Source organism: Pipistrellus hanaki, assembly GCF_964339955.1.
Source record: "Pipistrellus hanaki genome assembly, chromosome: 12".
NCBI classification, from domain to species: Eukaryota; Metazoa; Chordata; class Mammalia; order Chiroptera; family Vespertilionidae; genus Pipistrellus; species Pipistrellus hanaki.
In genome coordinates, this window is record NC_140514.1 from 22001344 (window position 1) to 22021666 (window position 20323).

The 20323-nt window shown below is 38.6% G+C and overlaps 1 protein-coding gene across 1 annotated transcript; it reads left to right on the forward strand.

The window, feature by feature from the left end:
• The first annotated feature begins 38 nt into the window (after positions 1–38).
• Positions 39–7927, forward strand: CRIPT (CXXC repeat containing interactor of PDZ3 domain). The gene is made up of 5 exons (XM_084901041.1): positions 39–171; positions 3829–3894; positions 4527–4581; positions 6429–6532; positions 6836–7927. Exons 1-5 carry the CDS (start codon positions 156–158, stop codon positions 6898–6900), a joined length of 306 nt encoding a protein of 101 aa, XP_084757167.1. The 5' UTR covers positions 39–155; the 3' UTR covers positions 6901–7927.
• The last annotated feature ends 12396 nt before the right edge of the window (positions 7928–20323 follow it).

The following is a 20323-nucleotide window of genomic DNA, read 5'->3' on the forward strand; positions in this document are numbered from 1 at the left end:
TTCCTCCCTTGGCTTTCCAGGTGTTGGAAAGGCGGGCGGAGGGCGGGGCGGCCGGAAGTGGGTTATGGTAACCCGGAAGGAATATCCTGCCCTGGTTTGTATTGTTGTTTTCAAGCCGCTCCTGCTACTGCGACTAAGGGAACTATCGCGGAAGGATGGTGTGCGAAAAATGTGAGTTCAGGGGTCCCTTCTGCGGGAGAAGGAAGGTAGGAGAACCTAACTGGAGTTCCCCGGGAACTTTGCCCTTTTTCTTTGGGTTCGGCCATAGATCTCTGGTTCTAGTCTCCGTCCTCCGACCTACCCTGCCCTTTGACTACTCCTGCCCCACCCCGACGGTCATACTGTCCTATATGTTTTGCATTCCGGATGGTCTCAGTTTTTGTACCTCTTTGTTTGCTTCCTCTCAACTCAGAGTATCCCATACAGCTTCTTGACTGGTTCCCTCACCCCACAGACCCTCAAGGTTAGAATGAATTTACTTCAGATCTCACTCATATGTGGGATATAATGAACAACATAAACTCCTGAACAAAAATGGATCCGGAGACTAGGAAACACTGAACAGAGAGTTCAACCTCAGAGAGAAGGCAAGGGAAGAGGTGGCTGGGTGGGTAAGAGAAAAGGCAGGGGAGGGGGGGTGGGTAAGAGATCAACCAAAGGACTTGTATGCCTGCATATTAGCATAACCAGTGGACACGAACACTGGGGAGGAGGGGACACTGAGAGAGAGGAAGGAGGGGGAGAGGGTTAATGGTGGGGGGGGGGGGGGGGAAGGAGACATATGTAATACTTCAAACAATGAAAATAAAAAATAAAAAGGAAGGGAGCAATAACTTGAATACACATTAACAGTTAATTTTACAGGTGGTGATTCTACAGTGCATTAATTTTAATGCATTTTTCAAAATCTTGCATGAAATGTGTAAATAATCCTTACAAATATCTTATCAAATTATTTTGTAGAATCACTTTCTGTGCTTTAAATTATGTGTACAAATATAAGTAGTTCAGATAATTCCGGGCATAGTTTTGATATTACTAGTAGTAAATAACCACACCACTTTAAAAATTAAAAAAAAATTATGACAATATTCATTGTATCTGCTACTTTAGACAATTTAGTGAAAACATATCCATTTTAATTGTGGTGAATGCACTGTGTGAGTTCAGAGAAATGAGACATCTTACTTTTTATATTACCTTGTCAGCTAGAGGTAGACAGAGCGATGAGGCATGATGGATTTAGAATTGAGGAATAAGAACTGGAATCTACCAGGAATCAGTTGTGGTCTGGATGCAAAATTCAACAGTGAGCATGTTTCCCATTTAGACAATAACCAACATGAAAAGTACTTGGCACCTGGCACTTGACTGGAAGAGAAAATTCGGTGGTCCTCAGAAAAACAGTGATACAGTTTGGCATTAGGACAAAGCTTCTTCTCACTGTTTTTGCCATGGCAAGGAAAAAATGTGGTGTCAGTGAGGATGGGAGTCTTCCTGGTTGCCATTTCAGTTGATTTTTCCAAACTCTTAAGGTCTTTCAGACATCAAGCAATATTCTACACACAATCCCAGATATCCTACTTACCCCAAACATTTTCTACAGTATTCTGTTGGTTAAGGTTCTTTGTGTTTCAATTAACAGAATCTAATTATAGCTCTTTAACTAAAAAGGATATTTGGATACTGGGGCATTTCACAGAAACCAAGAAGGAATGACATGTCAGAAATTAAGACAATTCTACGGTCTCATGAGTCTGCTTCCTAGAGCACTGCCATTAACAGGGCCCACCTACCGACCTGTTCTGGTCGCTATATCTTCCATTTCACATATTTTAGAGAAGCATGTCTCATTTGTCTAGCTTTGATTATAGGTTTTTCTCTAAGCTATTCAGTGGATTATTCAGGGAGAAGGTTAAATATTGCAAAAAATATTACTAAGAGCTTGTCCTGATGGAAAGAGTGGCCAGTTTCAAGTAGTTATGCCTCCCACAGACCTTGCAGCCTCTGATCTGAAATCTCAAATGAACCATCGTTTTCAGATAATATTATTAGGATTGCATCTGAGCCTAAGAAATTTAGAAACTCTTCTACCAAAGGGGTTATAAAGTCTTATTGGTATACCAACAGTAAGGCTAGGTCTTGAAAATAAAAGTAGTCGTAAGTTGTTTTTACAAAAATGGAACCAAATGTCACAGTAAAGATTTAAAAATAAAAATAAAAACTTGTTAAATTTTCTCACTGTTATTAAAATATTCACAAAATAAAAAAAGTCATTTCAACATTTGCCAGATTTAAGTAAATAAAAAATACCGATTCCCGATTAAATTTGAATTTCAGGCAAACAACGGCTAATTTTGAGTATAAGTATATTCCATGCAATGTTTATGACTTAGTTCTGTTTGCTGCTCCTTACTGCTGTGAGGAGTTCTTTGTCCCAAAGCACTTACTTACAGGACATTCTTTCCAAAAATAAGTATTCCTTGTGTATCTGAAATTTAAAGTTAACTGGGCATTCTGTATTTTATCTGACAACTGGAAGTCAGTATCCCACCCAATGGCTTTGGCACTTTTTTCAAGAATACCTACAGTATTGAGGCAAGGTGGCAGGAGATTCTCACCATTTTCAAAGCAGTCTGTGTAGACTTCACTCACTGGCTTTTAAGATCTTTCCTCCCTATAGTTGCCACCCCAGGATTCTAATGCCAATCTAGAAGATATCTTATTTTTGACCTCACGAACTGTCTGTATGTTTAAAAATAATTGTCATATGCCCAAGCCTCTTTTTCCCCCAAGCTAGACATACCCTACTCTTCTGTGACAGGGTTTCAAGTCCTCTTATATCTAATTAACATAATCCATTTTGTTTATATATCCCCATTGCCACATACCCTCTCTAGCACCTTTCCCACAGAGCTTTCCTGGATTTCCCTAGCCAAGGTTGTCTCTTTCTCCATGGAACTTCTCCTAGTATGTTACTCTCAAATTGTTTTAGCTCTCAATTTTTATACTTTTTTAAAACTCATATTTTAATTGAATTAACTTTTTTTTGTTGTTGTTTCTCTGAACCCTTTGAAAATCTGATGAAAGCTGTAGACTCTTTATCAGAATCTATAAATACAGGGAATATACAAAAAGTTTGTGTATAATTTCATCTAGTTCATGTCCACTGGTAAAATCCAAGTTAAGGACTACTGTTAGAGAAATCAGAAAGCTCCTTGAAATTTAGATCTTTATTTAAAGGTTTTTTTCCCCTCTGTATTTTGTATAATGGTTTATACTTGGTATAAAGGGCTTATAGATGTTTAGTAAATATATATGGAATGAACAAATTTGTTTACCTCGTTTGTTTAAAGTGTGCAGTGGAAGCCTGTTATAAGCCTACTAGAGCCCCAGTGTGGGAGCCCTCGGAGAATGTCTGGGCTAAGCTGGCAGTCGGACATCCTTAGCGCTGCCTCGGAGGCGGGAGAGGCTCCCACCACCTGCTTTTGCCATGAGCCCAGCTTCTGGCTGAGCAGCACTCCCCCTGTGGGAGCTCATTGACCATTGGGGGCAGGTCCTACATTAAGCAGGTGGTTCCCGTTCGGTCGATTTACATATTAGCCTTTTATTATATAGGATTATATTACAGATTTTACTAAGAGTCTGTTATATTGTACATTGCCCATAATTAATAGCTTAAGCCTCAGTTCACTGGCCCCGACCCCAGCATTAACAGGATCCTACTGTAATATGTCTGTTGAGAACATTGTGAACTTTGGACAATATAGCGTATTTCTTAGATAGTAAATACTAATTCCCTTTACTTTTACTCTCTTGTTATAACAGGTGAAAAGAAACTTGGTACTGTTATCACTCCAGATACATGGAAAGATGGTGCAAGGAATACCACAGGTATTTTTCCTTTTAGAACATAGAAGTTGGATCCCATACTTTCTGTAAATAATGTTTTAGCTTTTAGATTATTTGTAAAATGAAATGTTATGTGAACAAAATATTTCATTTATTAAACTTTAAATGTACATGGATCCCCCAACAATTTAATATTTTATATAGTTCTCTCAACTACATGTTGGAGTTCCTAATTTGGTTGGCAGGAGACAATAAAATTATTAAATGACTTTCAAGCAATATGTATATCATAGTAATTGATTTGATTTAGCTTAATTACAGTTGGTATTTAATCCCCCTCTTCTTTTTTGTGTTCTTAAACAAATCATTTAAATGTTTTCACCTTCTTACTCATTTTTTTCATATAAGATAATTTATTACAAGACTAGTCAATATCACCTTCCAATTAAAGTTCTGCTTTGAGTCTAAGAAATAAAATGATTGTATTTTATCTAAATTTTTATTGTTTTCTATTAAGAATCTGGCTAGTAAATGAGGATTTTTGAAAATTTTGATATAAACTAGTCTACTGGTAGGGGGTCAAAAAGAGAACTTTTTAATTGTTTAATGCTGTATGTATTATATGTGACATGTGTTTAAATAATTCACTGAAATACATTTATGTTTTGACATAGAAAGTGGTGGAAGGAAACTGAATGAAAATAAAGCTTTGACCTCAAAAAAAGCAAGGTAGGTATGAGAGCATCTATAGATCAATAATTTATAAAATTGCCATTTTTTAACATCAAGCTTGCTGAAGTGAATTTGATGTGCACCATTCTGTTGTGATAAAACAGGTAATTCCTAGAACGTAAAACCAAGCTTTCTGTTTTAACCTGCTGGTTTCACCCTGTTCTTCCTCACTATATCAATACCTGAAGATATTAGTGCTATGGTAATTTTTTAACTTCATCTGAAAACATGACTTTTATGTTTTCTAGTTTTTAGTTATCCTGCAAATCACAGGTAACAGAGGAATCTAGAAAGAGCACAAGTTCTGGATTCAGACCACAATTTGAATCTAGACTCTGTCACTGTCTAGCTCTGTGACTTTACATAAGTTAAGGCAGTTACTTAACTTTTCAGAAGTTTACTTTTCATCTGAGAATGGAGATAAAAATGTCCCCCACCTTAAAAACAATTCTTGACACCATGCGTTACTATATCTAGTCTTAAAAATCTCATTAACTCTTCCAGCTGCCACCCCATTTCCTTGCTTCCCTTTACAGCAGAAGTTTTCAAAAACCTTATCTAGATAGTTTCTCAGTGCCCCCGTCTCTTCTTCAGCCATTCTAGTCAGCCTTTTATCCCAACCACATCCCTGAAACTGCTCTTGTCAAGATCACACATGACCTTTAAACCGATGTCTACTTCTTTATTTTTACCTTACTTTCTCTTTTAACAAGTCTTTATTTTTGGAACCCTTTTTTCTTTTGGCCCTGGGACACCACATTTTTCTTTTCTCCCAACTCACTGGCTGTTTCTTCTCAAGTGCCCCTGGACTTTTTTTTTTTTTTGTCTTTTTATAAATTTATAATTTCTCCTCATTGACTTTAGTCTAATAGCTTTAAGTTCAAACTATCTGTTAATGACTCCCAAATATGTATCTCTAGTTCTGACTTCCCTGAGCTCCAAACATACATCCAACTGTCTACTTGATTTATCCAATTGGATGTCTAACAGGTAACCTCTTTTTCTTTCAGTTTTCTAATCATAGTCTTTTCATCATTGCACTATTGTCTCATCCAGTTGTGCAAACCTAAAAGTAGAATTCCTCACTGGTTCCCTCCTTTTCCTCACTCCCCATACCCATCAGCTAGCAACATATAACCTGAATCCACCTGCTTCTGTGCATCTCACTGTTATTCCCATGTCCCAAATCACCATTATTTCTTACTTGGATACTTTACTTTCTATCTCTGCTTCCTCTGTTTTCCTGTAAATTCTTAGAGTAACCAGGCTGTCCTTTAAAGGGCAGGTAACTTCTTTGCTGAGAACTTCCTTTGTTTTTCTTTTTATGTTGAATAAAATTCAAGCCCCCTACTATGTTCTTACAAGGTCCTCCATGATCTGAACCCTCCCACCTCTCTGACTAACTGATGTAGCAATCCTACATCAGATATGCCAAGCCCACTCCCACTGGAGCGGTTGCTCCCTTCTAGAGCTCACCCCTCAAAACTGGGGAAGGGACCCGCATACTGTTTGCCCTTGACCGGGAATTGAACCTGCAACCCTTCGGTGTACAGGCTGACACTATAACCACTGGGCCACACCAGTCAGGGCTCCATAATATTTACATTATCTATCGATCAATCGATCAGACAAATAGATCAGCAAATACATTGGCTATAAACTGGTTTGGGATTAAGCAAGCATAGAAGGGGTAGAAGTGTGCAGGCATTTTAGAGTGTAGCCAGAGCTGGTAGAGTTTGACAGGGAATTGAGAGCATGGATTAATCCCATTTATTGTTCAAATGAGGCTATTTAAGAGTGTTTCTATGGGATTATACATTTTTCTTTCTTTAAAAAATCTCTAGATTTGATCCATATGGAAAGAATAAGTTCTCCACTTGCAGAATTTGCAAAAGTTCTGTGCACCAACCGGGCTCTAATTACTGCCAGGGCTGTGCGTACAAAAAGGGTAAGTGTAATACTTTCTATTCATATCAAACTTATTTTATTTGGTATTGATTTGGATAATGTAGAAAAAGGAATAGCAATTATAAATTCTATTACAGTCAAATCCTTCTTATTCCTAAGGCAAAATAGAACTTGTTCATCGTTAAAAATATATATTTCCTTTTTCTGTTTTCTGATTTTATAAAATTATGGTTTTAGCTTCAGGGTTGACTTAAATGAACCAAACCACACCATTGTTATTAGATATTTGTTGGTATTATTAGTTGGTATTGTGATTTGACATGTTCACATGTTTTCTTTTTAGGTATCTGTGCAATGTGTGGGAAAAAAGTGTTGGATACCAAAAACTACAAGCAAACTTCTGTCTAGATGTATTGATGAAGATTCCGTCTTTCTGTATGATTTTGCTTTCTGCTTTAAATTTTCAAGGCATATCACAGATGTTCAAGTTATAAAATAACATGTTTTAAGACTATTAAGTTTAAGCCAGGGAAGTTGATTCATTCTTTTGCTCTCTAGAAGTTCTGCCTTACAAGCATCTTATTGAACTAGAATAAGAGGCAAATTTAACAACAACAAAATATTTTCCCATTCTGTAGCACTTTTTATTTAAAAATATTCATATAATTGTTATTATCCTCTCCCTCTACTTTATACTTACATATATTGCAAAAGTGAAAAGAACTTGGCATTAGGGTTTGTAAATTTCCCCTTATTCCCTTGTTGGTTGCCTAGTTCTTAGAATCAGCAGTCCCTTAATTAATTTCAGCTTCACAAATTATTTAATTATCTAAGACCACCATTGCTGAATGGTTCCTTAAAAATTAGCCAAAACCCAAATCAAACACAAGTTCTATTTATGATTTTTAAAACTTTGTTCTTGAAGCCATAGTGCTTTCATATGAGAGTAAGAACACAAGGGATACTTCACATATATACAATGAATATACTGGATTTCAGAAAATACATGTTACACACATAACCTTGAATTTACACTATTACAAAAGCCAGAAGAATAGTGTTCAATATGACGATGTATAATAGAAATGAATTACTACTCTTTGGGAAGGTTTTTAAAGCAAAAATGAAACTTCTTTAACCTCCCCCCAAAAAAATAAATAAATAAAACAAAGCAAACATTTTGATTCTCAATAAATATATCTTCAAAGAAAGGTGTTTTTTTTTAATGCTACTTTCAAAGGTTCAGGACTTCTGCTTTGGAAATCTGCAGCCTGCTAGGGGAGACCAAAAAAGTATTCCCTGTTGCAAAGTATAGTATGTGTAAATACTTATCACTATAAAATGTGTAAAATAGATAACATGATATACATAGTATAGATACGGCATTTTTATTTTAAAATTATTATGGAAATAAAGTTTTAAGTTTTTAAAATAGTGTTTCTGGGATATGCTGTTATTAATATCTAGAAAAACAATAAGGATCATGTAAAATATAAATAACAATAGCTGTGAAGGCAGGAACTATTTCATGCTTTAATCAACTTGGGACTTTTAGTTAAAATTAACAAAAGGAACTCAGTTAGAGTGGCCCAGATACATTAAAAGCTGGGTTGGCCACCCTAGCCAGTTTTGCTCTAGATTGAAGGGTCAAGGGTTCAATTCCAATCAGTGGGGCACTATCTCAGTTGCAGGCTTGATTCCGGCTTGGTCCCAGTCCTGGCTCAGTTGGGGCTTGTCTGGGAGACAACCAATCGAAGTGTCTTTTTCACATCTCTTTCCATCTTTCCCCTTCCCACTCTCTCTTAAAAATCAATGGGAAAAAATACATCAGGTGAGGATTAACAAACAAACAACAGTTGGGTCAACCAACTTAGGGAAAAGTACATTTCTCAGGTATTAACCGGGATCTGGACTCCCAAAACTCACATTTCACATTTATGCCTTGAGTGGCCTCCTTCGTTAGTATTAAACCTCAGATCAGAATACAAGTATTATAAATCTTCATATTGTTGAAGTAATAATGTGACTGATATATATTGAATAGATTGTTAGATGAAAAGGAAAATCCCAAAACAAAACATAAAATTTTTTTTTTTAAAGGAAGTAAATATTAAAGTGATGAAGTAAGGTATTTTTTTAAATCTCAGACTAGATTCAAATATATTAGAAACAACTTAAATATCAATAGAGTACTTCAGTACATCATAAGAATATGGAGCTATCAAAATGATATAAGAATTCTATATGCTATATATGCAGAAGTTTGGGTATATACATAGAAAACATCTGAAAATTATTGATACTATTTCTCTCCCTCGCACCCCCATGGAGTGGAACTAAAGGTTGAGAAAAGAGAGACTTAACTCTATAGCTTCATGCCAACCACCTAATATTTTTAGCTCCAAGTTTTTTTTTTTATCTGGGGAGTACTGATAATTTTAATATCCTAGAAATATATGTCTACATATACATATGTATTTTTGTGTTAAGGATTTTAAATAGAAGAAATATATACATTGTTCTGCACTTAGACTTTTTAAAAATATTTCTCATATTTGCTATGTATTTTTTCCTTAGTCCATTGAGAGTATATTGCAGACATCATATACTTCACCCTTCAGTACTATGTCTGCACTTCATAAGAACAAGCATACTAAGTACAGTTATGAAATTCAAGAACTTAGCATGGATAACAGTACCCTTGTCTACAGTCCCTCTCCTACTTTCATTTGTTATCAGTTTGTTTATTACAGTTTCTAGTTCAGGATCATATGTTACTTTATCATGACTTTAGCCTCTTTTTGTCTTTTGTAGTATTAATGCATTTGAAGAATATAAGACAGTTAAAGCATAGAACACCCTTCACTTTAGCCTTTCCCGATGTTTCTTTATGTTTAAATTCAGGTTATGCAGTGTGGGTAGAAATACTATGAGTGATGTCACATCCAGACTCACAGAACATCCCTTTGTGCCTATTGATAATGTCCTCTCTGGTCACTTAGGACAGATGTGGCTAGTCACTGTGTAATTATTGTTTTTTCTTTGCAATTAGTGGTTAATTTGTGAGGAGAAATTTTTGACATCATGTTCATATTCTATTTCTCATCAAACCTGCCCCACCTAGATTAACACCCTTTGATGATTCTTATCTGAAAAACATTTTTACTGTGATGTTTACAAAATTATAATTTTCTAACTACATCAGTTTTGTGTGTATTAAATTAGTTGTCATTCTACTATAAGAAAGAATTTTCTCTTTATCAGTGTAGAATAAATACTTTTTTCCCCTGGCTATTTGCATGTTAGCTACAGATATGATGCCTCTTTACCTCAAATACTTGTGTATTTCCTAAGAATAAGGATATTTTCTAACATAACCAATTTTCTATATTTCACTAGTTCCACTAATGGCCTTTTTTTTTTTTTTTTTTTTTTTAAATAAAGCTGGGCCAGGATCCAATCCAAGATAATACATTACATTTAGCAGTCATGTCTCTAGTCTCCTAGAACAGTTCTTCAGTCTGTCTTCCAAAAATGTCAAACTCATTAAAATATAGGCCAGTTATTTTAGAATGTCCCTTAATCTTAGTTTTTTGTTGTTTTTTTTTAATGTTTCTTAAATGATTAGGTTGCATTTTTGGCAGGAATGTCCTAGAAATGATGTGTCCTTGTCTCCATCATCATGTTGTCAAATTGTCCCATTTCAAAGTGTAATTTCACTCACTTGTTTTAGGTGACATCGGCTACATTTCTCCACTATGAAGTTTTTTCTATTAAATTAAGCATTTTGTGGGGAGATACTTTCACACCCTTATTTAGCATCCAGTAATGTTTCTTGCCTGAGTTGTTCCTCCAATTGTTGTCAAATGGTGATTTTCCTATAATATCATTCCTTGTACACTTATTAGTTGGCATTACATTGTAAGGGAAAGTTTTTTGTGTGTATGTGTGTGTGTGTTTTTTTATCACTGATGTTACCATGAACACATGGTAACATAAGTTTTCCCTGGCTATTTTTATTGTTTCTTAATTCCTTAATCATTTAACAGACTCAATTTAGGGCAAGGAGTCATGCAGACATCTGTAAAGATTGTCTTTCTGGCACAGGCTAACACACATATTATTCTACATTGATAACTAACCTATTAAGTAATTTGATCTAGATGATTATTTGCAGTGTAAATAATCTCTACTTTGTTCTTATCCCTCATCAGATTGCTGTTATTGGTTCTAAAAGTTTTGCTTATAAGCAACCCATCAAATTAATGTAAAATTGTAAAAAAGATGTGACAATAAGAACAAGGAAAATATAATGAAAAAATAGTGACTAAAGGAAGAGGCTGGTTCAAAAGCAACAATTCTAGAAAAAAAAATCTAGGAACAAGACTAGGAAAATGGAAATGAAAGGAGAATTAGGAAGACCTGATAAAAAGATGATTTGACAAGATTTGTTAACAATTTGGGGGGAATGAGAAGGTGAATGAGTCGTAGGTCTCATTTAGATGTGGTAATAGTATATTTCTCCACCAGATGGCATTGGTGTTCTTGGTTTTCCATCTTGCTAAAAGATTTACAGTTTAGCAACTTAAAGATCAAATAGACCCTGCTGGTTTGGCTCAGTGGATAGAGTGTTGGCCTGTAGCCTGAAGGGTCCAGGGTTCGATTCAGGTCAAGGACACATGCTTGGGTTGCGGGCTTGATTCCCAGTGGGGGGGCATGCAGGAGGTAGCTGATCAATGATTCTCATTGTTTCTACTTCTTTCTCCCTTCCTCTCTGAAATCAATAAAAATGCATTAAGAGCCCTAACCTGTTTGACTCAGTGGATTGAGCATCAGCCTGTGGACTCAAGGTCCCAGGTTCGATTCCGGTCAAGGGCATGTACCTTGGTTGTGGGCACATACCCAGTAGGAAGTGTGCAGGAGACAGCTGATCGATGTTCTCGCTCATTGATGTTTCTAACTCTTTATCCCTCTCCCTTCCTCTCAGTAAAAAATCAATAAATTTTTAAAAATGCATTAAGAAAAAAAAGATTAAATAGAAGGGGGAAATGTTGCAACAATAAAAAAGAAAAGATCAATTAGATGGACTTAAGTTTCCAACAACAGTGAACAAGCTAGCCAGAGAAACTTAACCATACAACAATAACAATCCTGGAAAATATTTATTTACATACATACATATGCATGTAAGTATACAAAATTTATATATATATGTAATTTTTAAGTATGTATATAATTAACTTGTCAGGAAAGTAATGATCCTCAGAATCCAGAATCAGGGAAAGTGCAAATGCAAAGGGTGAACTAACGCTGAAGTTAATGTTTGCCTTTAGGAATATCTGCCAATCCCCCAGGGTCTGAAGCCTTATTTTAAAGGGCACCACACACATGGAAGACAAAGCCAGGGGCTTGGACAAGGTGGAAAGGTTAGGACCTTTAAAGAACCGTTAGGTTATTACAGATCATCTATGGTTGCTTCTGTGCATAATGGCAGAGTTGCAAAGCCTGAAATATTTACTACCTGGACCTTTCAGAAAAGGTTTGCTAACCCATTTACTAAATAGTTCTAGAAATGGTCAAATTTTTGTAAAAACCTTGGATTGATATGAAAGGTTAGTGGCTTCACAGTAATACAGTGTTTTCCCTGGCTGTTTTTATTGGTTCTTAATTCTTTAGTCACTTAATGGACTCAGTTTAGGGCAAGGAGTCATGCAGACATCTGTAAAGATTGTCTCTCTGGCACAGGCTAACGCACATATTATTCTACACTGATAACTAAACTATTAAGTAATTTGATCTAGATGATTACTTACAGTGTAACCCAAATGCCTTTAGCTTGTTCTGGTTACTTACCCAAGGATTATACCTTCTTGCTACGTTCACTCAAGAGTAATAGAATGTAATTAATATCTTCTGGGATATGGAATGTTGGGACCTTTCTCCAAATACACCTCTGATTTGTTTCCATGACATGGAGTTGGCCTTTCGGCGGTGTGGTTGAGGCACCCCAGTCAGGACATTAATTTTCATTCTTCACAACAGAAGAAATATAATCCTACTTCATGATTTAGTGAGCCAACGACCCTCCTACCTTCTTGCACTATTTTTTAAATAAAATAAATGTTAATCTGGTTTATTTGTGGATCATTTGCAACAAACTTGTATTTTCAAGGCACTCACACCATATTCAGGTGAGTGTACTCAGCTAAGGCAGCACATTTGGAGCCTGAGCCAGGAGTTTAATGATAAAAATGCATTGCTTGCAAAAGCTCTAATTGAGCACTCTGTTGTGTCCAGTGTAGTTTTACCAACAAATTCTTCTTTGCTTGAAATACAGAATCTTTTAAGTTATATGTCTCTCCAAAAAGCAAGGGCGGGAGATGTGTGGTTTTTGCACTATGTTCCTTTTCTAGGCTCCCGATTCAAATAGCACAAGTTTAGAAACATGGAAATAGAAACTTCTTGCCTGGACATGCAGCAGTTAACTCTTTGGAAAAAAAAAAGTGTGTTCATAATTACCAAATTTGAAATGTATAGGCATCATTGCTACTAGAAATTTGAGGTTGTTTAAGAGCCAGATCAGCTGCTCCCTGCTCCCTCTCCCTCACTCTCTTAAGAGATATCCCGCTTGCCTGGCTGGTCAGAGCCATCCTGTTCCCGTTATGCTGGTGTTATCTCAGTGCCATCTGTTCCTTCTTGTCCTACCCAGGAAGCCTTCTCTGACACCTTAAGGCTTAGTGAGGTGTTTTGCCTCTGTCCCAGGGCAACCTGCATTTTCCCCATCATTGAGATCATTCCTTCACCTGTCTTTGCATGGGTCCTCCCTCCTCCAACTGAACTATAAGATCCTTAAATCCAGAGATCATGCCTTTTTGTTGTTAATCCTCACTCGAGAATATTTTTCCATTTATTTTTAGAGAGGGTAGAAGAGAGGGTAGAAGAGAAACATGGATGTGAGAGACACACATTGATTGATTGCCTTCCTCACGGGCCCTGACTGGGGCCAGGGAACCAGCCTGCAACTGAAGTGTGTCCTTGGCAGGGGAGTGAACCCACAACCCTTCAGTCTGCGGGGCTGGTGTTCTATCCACTGAGCCAAACTGGCTAGGGCCCAGGCCTTTTTTTTGTTGTTTTTCAATGGACTCTAAAAGTTCATCAAGACCAGTTCCCCAGTATATAGCCCCACATGGAAATTCAATTATTTGAATGAAAGAATAAGTGAATGAATGAAGGGACTTTATTATCAACCAGGTTGATATTATTCTGCCTCATAAATTAATTATTATCAATCCTGATTGATGATAATCTTGGCAGGGGAGGGGAAGGAAGGGGGCATGCAGGGGAAGGGAGGCAAGAACTTTGAATGTAGAGGCAGTTTGCCTTTCCAACAGCCCCAGGGACAGGGAAGTTACAGAGAGGACTTGAATGAGAGGAGAGCCTCAAGGTGGTGCCTGGCAGTGTATGGCTGCCTCCTCTTCGTATCCCAACATCCCTCTCCTAACACCCCAGTCTGACTTGCCAAAGAGCCTCTGTTGGAAGCTGCCCATTGCCTTCACCACAGAAGATGTGGACAAGGAACCTGGAAGGCTGGTCAACATTGAAGCTCTGAAATGTCAGAGCCACCCACTGTTTAGTTGAGACAATGGTAGCTAAAGCACCTTCCACCTTTTAGTTTTATGTAAATCCTTGCTGATTGGCTGTTATTGGCTATTATATCACCCACAATCTGAATAAAAGGGATAGCAAGGCCGGAGCGGAGTGGAGTTCTTCCCCTTGAGTTGGGCTCCCACCTGCCCAAATATTTCAAATTAATATTTTCTAGTCTCTTTCATTTGCGTGCAGCCTCCTCCAGAGCCTGACCCCTGAACTGCTAAGGACATGGGGGGGACACTTGCAACTGGCCCCCAAACAGGGACACTCGCAGCCTCCAAATAACACAGATGGAGCCTTCATTGCTCGCCCAATCCTTAGAAAAGATACCTCTATTTCAGTGTTGTGTATGAAAGTCACCTAGCTCCCGAGGCTACACTGCAGGAAATGTTGAGATCCAGTAGGAAAACTACCAGTCCTGGGGGTCTTATTTTAATCATTCTATAAAAATTCAATTTTTGCTCAGTGTCTGATTTTATCTGGGACTGACTTTCTCTTTTGCAGTCGTAAAATCTATATTAATTTGGTTATGTGGCAGAATAATAGCAACCCAATTCCTTTCCCATGTTTACCCCTCCTCCTTCCTTCGCCTCATTCAGGCACGAGCCTATTTTGTGCTTCTTATCTCAGAGGAAGGATATGATAGCAAGAGACAGAGGAATAGAGTGTCTTCCTGACTTTTTGTTTTAGAAGCTGTCCTTAGGAAAAAGAAGGAAGAGGGGGAGAGGGGAAGAAGGAAGGGAAAAAAAATAATAGCATAGACAAAAGGTTTGGAAGAAAAGATAATTAGAGTAGAAAGAGTTCCCTACTCCTGAGGAATGAAATAAATTCCTGGGAAAATACCAAGGGCAGAGATGTTGCTAGGTTCTGTGGCTCACCCTGGGAAGGTGGCACAGTCCAAGACATTTTGGTGGGGCCTAGGAATAGAGAAGACATGTTTCCTGCATCCTCAGGAGAGGCCCCAGGAAGATTACAAGACCTCAGAGAAGAAATAGATGCATGGTAGGTCACCACCAAGGCGGCCTTAAAAGGCTTGCAAAGCTTTCCCTGCCCCAGTGAGACACAGAAGCATGTCTCCTTGTGCCCAAGAAGGCCCGGGAGAAATGAAGGGTACTCCATTTGCTGAAGGAGTTGGACAAACAGAAGGATGGGTCAATAAATTCCATTGTGGAAGGGTGCCCTTGAGGACTACTCCTCACTCCCTCCTCTCCCTTGCCCTCCCCCTAATGCATATCTTGGCACCTCATTAGCCCCTTCCAGAAACCAGACACAATCTTAGGGAAAGGGGAGGCTGAAATAAAATTCACTGGGATCACGTTTCTGGCAATGCAAAAAAAGGGAAGCTTGAATTAAAATCCAGGTTGTGTTTATGTAAATTTGTGGACTAAGGGATATATCCACTGCTTGTTTGTAGTTTATATTCTAGGGTGACATTTCCCATTGAGGAGCAGTGCTCAGAACTAACCACTTACTATTGTAGTATAGCACATGTCTTCCTAACTGATTTTAAGGTTCTAGAAACCAAATGGTGATATACTATCTGATATATGCCACGAAAGTGGGGCCAATGACCAGGGAAAAGGTTCTCTCCTGATGGAAGGTGTCCCTATCCCTGAGATGAGGATGAAGCCAAATAATGACAAGTGAGAACACCACCTTTGGACATCAAACAAACGTTTTTCTTAAACTCAAGCATCATGTTAACTCTACTTTTAGTTTCAGCTAATTAAGAAAACATAACAAAAAGTTAAGATAGATTCACTAACATTGTAAGTTAATTTCTTTTATTCCTCACAACATTTATGCAATTTGAGAAGTAAGTCATATGAATGAGCACATTTTTCATCCAGTCTACAGTCAGAACATGCACATGGGTTGCAGATCCCTTGAGGTACACAGCCCTCAGGGGTCTGAAGTCCACCAGTTAGGACCTGCTGGGCCAATTAATTTGAAATTGGTCTTAGTTGGAAAATCCAATATGTAGGATGCCAATGTCTTGCATAAATATTTCTGTCAATATTCTAGCCTGTTGGCTCTAACAGAAATAATAGTTTACTGCAAAACTGATCACTCCTTTTTGTTTGCAAAGTCTCCATACCAGCTGAATCACAGCTTGCTTTTCACCTCCCGTAATACCTTGCAACATCACAAAATATTTGCTGAAGTTTGTGAAGGGCGGCTGCAGAATAAGCACACTGAAAGGAGGCCTGCCTTTACTCCCACTGTCAGCACCTTCTGTTCTCGCAGACCGACAGGCAGCTCGAGAGCCCTGACTGCTTCTCCAGATTAGGACAACTCCTGGCACCGGAGCCGGGAGCAAGAATGGAAGCAAAGGAAACAGGGAGTTTTGCAGGTGCCAGTACTCAATATTGTCACTTTGCGGAATTGAATTTGTAGATGACTTCAAGAAAATGAATTGCTATGGAAACCAGCCTTCTCAACTTTTTATGTAAGTAAGACTAGTGTGGGCCAATTCTATTTGGGAAATTATAATCTGGGTTTAATGAATAACTAACTGCCCATGCTCTAACTCCTAGTTAACTGGGCTCATATAATGCTAGGCCAGGAAGGAATCTTAGCAATTATCTACTTCCAGCTCCCAGGTTTATAGATAGGAAGCTGAGACTCGCAGAAATGAAGACACACTTGGGCTCCCATGTGTCAGACCTGAGCCCATGTTTCCTCACTTAGTTTCCTAGTGTTCTTTTCTTTATATCGTGCTGCCTTTCTGAACGGACTCAACTTCAGTGAGTGGGTGAGAGAAATGAGACCACAATTAGACATAGGGCCACCCTCACTACTTATTGAGATATTAAATCAAGTCTTATTTATAGGTTGCTGCCTAATTATGTAACTTTCTCCATCAGCTTTACCATGGATTCCACATTCCAGCTTTTATTTACTTAGAATATGGGTGGAAGGACAGTGTGGGGAGGTAGGGAGTGTTCTGAGGAGACTTGATCATGTTTCCATCTTAAACCATGCATAGATGAACAGTTTCAAAAATTAAAATGTGCCAAAATCATTTGAACATACAGTAAACTTACTTTAGTGATTCAAAAACGATCCTGATTCAAAAACAATGCCCATTGCATAAACACATGTAGAGCTGCTTTGAAAAAGAGCTTTCCTTCCAGAGCACAGCCTTGTACTGTTAGGAATCTCCACAGATTCTCACAGAGAGGAATGTCAGAGTATTTAGTACTATCTTCTTAAAACCAAATCAAAATCGAAGTTATAACTAAACAGTGAAATTAAAGAATGTTTTAGAGTATTATTTATAGTAAGGTAACATATGACTTAGTCTCCAAAAGTCTTTAGTGTGTGAGAACTACCGGAGGGTCGGCGGGGGGTGAGGGGTAGGTGTGGAGGTAGGTCGGCGGAGGGTGAGGGGTAGGAAGGGGGTGGAGGAGGTCTTGTTTAAGTGCAGATTCTGGTTCAGGAGCTCTGAGATGAGACTCAAGATTCTTCATTTCTAACAAGCTCTCAGGTGGTGGTGATGCTACTGATCTTTGGACCACACCTTTGGTAGAAAGGACTAATGGACTAGTTTACCTGCCATCTCCCTAAATGTGTTTTCTATGAAGGTCAACCCTGATTTTTCAGACCTGTGACCACCCCCCTCGGCATCATTTTGGCCTCTGAAGTCCTCGTAGTCTTATGTTTATGTATATAACCCACAAGGAACTTAGGTACTACTGTGTATTATGTCCCATATGTGTATCTTATATCTGCAACCAGATTGTAAACTCATCTATGTCTGCTCAGCCCTATGGGTGAAAGAAGAACTACTGACTCACAAATTGAAGATTATTTCCTCCTCACTTAAAATGCTACAGCTCAGCTCATTAATGAGCTCAAGATGTAAATGTCTGGTCTAAGAGCCATAAGTCCAGCTGCCCACTCCCCTCCCCCAATTGACTTTTTAGAAACCTATGGTTCTGCAGAGAGTTCTGATTGGGTATGTGATAAAGTGTATGGTTGTCTAACCACTAAGCAGTACACCTGAAATCATTATAAAATAAAATTGAGCCCTAGTTGGTTTGGCTCAGTGGATAAAGTGTCAGCCTGTGGACTGAAGGGTCCTAGGTTCTATTCTGGTCAAGGACACATGCCCAGGTTGAGGGCTTAATCCCCAGTAGGGAACATGCAGGAGGCAGCCAATCAATGATTCTCTCTCATCGTTGATATTTCTCTCTCTTTATTCAATCGAAGTATATTTAAATCAATTTAAATCAAACCTCTCTTAAATCAATAGAAGTATATTTAAAATAAAAGAATCCTATATAATAAAAGGCTAATATGTAAATAGACCAAAAGGCAGAACAACTGGTCGCTATGACACGCACTGACCACAAGGGGGCAGATGCTCAATGCAGGAGCTGCCCCCTGGTGGTCAGTGCACTCCCACAGGAGGAGTGCCGCTCGGCCAGAAGTCTCTCCTGCCTCCATGGCAGCAGTAAGGGCTGACTGATGGCCATCAGTTAGACATCCCCCGAGGGCTCCTGGACTGCGAGAGGGCACAGGCCAGGCTGAGAGACCCCCGCCCCCAAGTGCACAAATTTTGTGCACCAGGCTTCTAGTAAATAAATAGAATTGAAAGAAAACAATAATAATCGGGGTGGGGGAAGCTGTCACAACCAGAAGCATGCTTATTGGCTGCATTAGGCCACTAAAGTAGAAACACTGGGTTATACTGGAAAGACACATGCTTGGAGGTCAACAGACCCTGGTTCAGAGCCTTCTGCACTGTCTACAAGTTGTGTATTCTTTAGAAAACTTACTTAAAATTACTAGAAATTTATTTCTTCATCAGTAAAATGGGATACTATCTCTTGTCGTAAGAACTATCCTATATAATAAAAGCCTAATATGCTAAGAGTCCGACTATTTGTTCCACCATTCAACCAGTTGCTATGATATGCACTGACCACTAGGGGGCAGAGGTTTAGACTGGTAGATTAGCTTGCTGCAGGGTCTAGCTGATTGGGACTGGGCGAGATGGGCCAGACATGCCCTGGGGCCCTCTTCCCATCCCTCCCCAGTCCCAATCATGCACCAGTGAGGTCCCTCTGCCAAAACTGGCAATCTGACATCCCCCGAGGGGTCCCAGATTGCAAGAGGGCACAATCCAGGCCAAGGGTCCCCACCGGTGCATGAATCTGTGCACTGGGCCCCTAGTAGAAAATGTATAAAATGCATTGTAAATTGCCTACCAAGGTGCTCAATAAGAGATAGATGTTATAATATCAGCAGAATCGCTTCACACTGGAAATTGAGTCCCTTTGAGGATAGTTTATATTCAGGGCATTTAGCTCCATCTAGTGGCTTGCTACTGCCTAAGCTTCCTTACACAACTATGTCTTCCCCTAGCCTAGTACATACCTTTGATGCTCATTTCATTGCTTTATTGATTTCACTCAGCAAGCATTTATTGAATGCTTCCTGTGTGCCAGGCACTCATTTGGCTGCTGATGCTGCGACAGTGAACAAGACAGACATGGTCCCTGCCTTTAGGGAGTTTATGGGTAGATGGGAAAGAAAAATTAAATAATTTCCCAAATTTTGAGTTCAAGTTCTAAAAAGCAGTATAAAGGAGTACAGGATCCTGTGAATTTGTAAGACGACTTCCCTAGGGAAGTGACACTGAAGGTAAGAAGAGAAGTTGGCTAAGAGACCACACTAGGCATGCCTCAGCCACCCAGCAGCATCTCTCTGGAAACTTCAACTCAGTTTAGAATTAGAATCCTGCCAGCCCACCGAGCACTCCAATCTTAAACCATAGCCTATTTCGTCAGTCATTTAGTATCTACCATGTTTCCCCGAAAATAAGACATCCTCCGAAAATAAGACCTACTTACAGGTTTCCTTCTGAGTGAAATATAAGGCGCGCCCCCCCCTCCCCCCCCCCCCCGGCTAAACATGAGAGATTTGGTCCACTGATTCTGAAAGAAATGGAGTCACAAGAAATTCACCAGGAAATTCAGGAATTGGATTGTTATGATGGTGTTCCAGAAGATGATGACATGATTATCATTGAATAAATGAGTAAATTCTTGATATTGTAGGATTCACAGTTTGTCTGGTTTGTGTTGACAACTACTGTACTACCGTATACAGGTAATAAATTTCCTTTATTTTCATTTAACAATAAATGTGTACCGTATTCTTCTTCATGGAA

Coding starts and splice junctions, on each gene's coding strand:
- CRIPT (XM_084901041.1), top strand. Junction 4,582..6,428: donor TTGACCTCAAAAAAAGCAAG/GTAGGTATGAGA, acceptor AAAAATCTCTAG/ATTTGATCCATATGGAAAGA. Junction 6,533..6,835: donor GGGCTGTGCGTACAAAAAGG/GTAAGTGTAATA, acceptor TTTTCTTTTTAG/GTATCTGTGCAATGTGTGGG.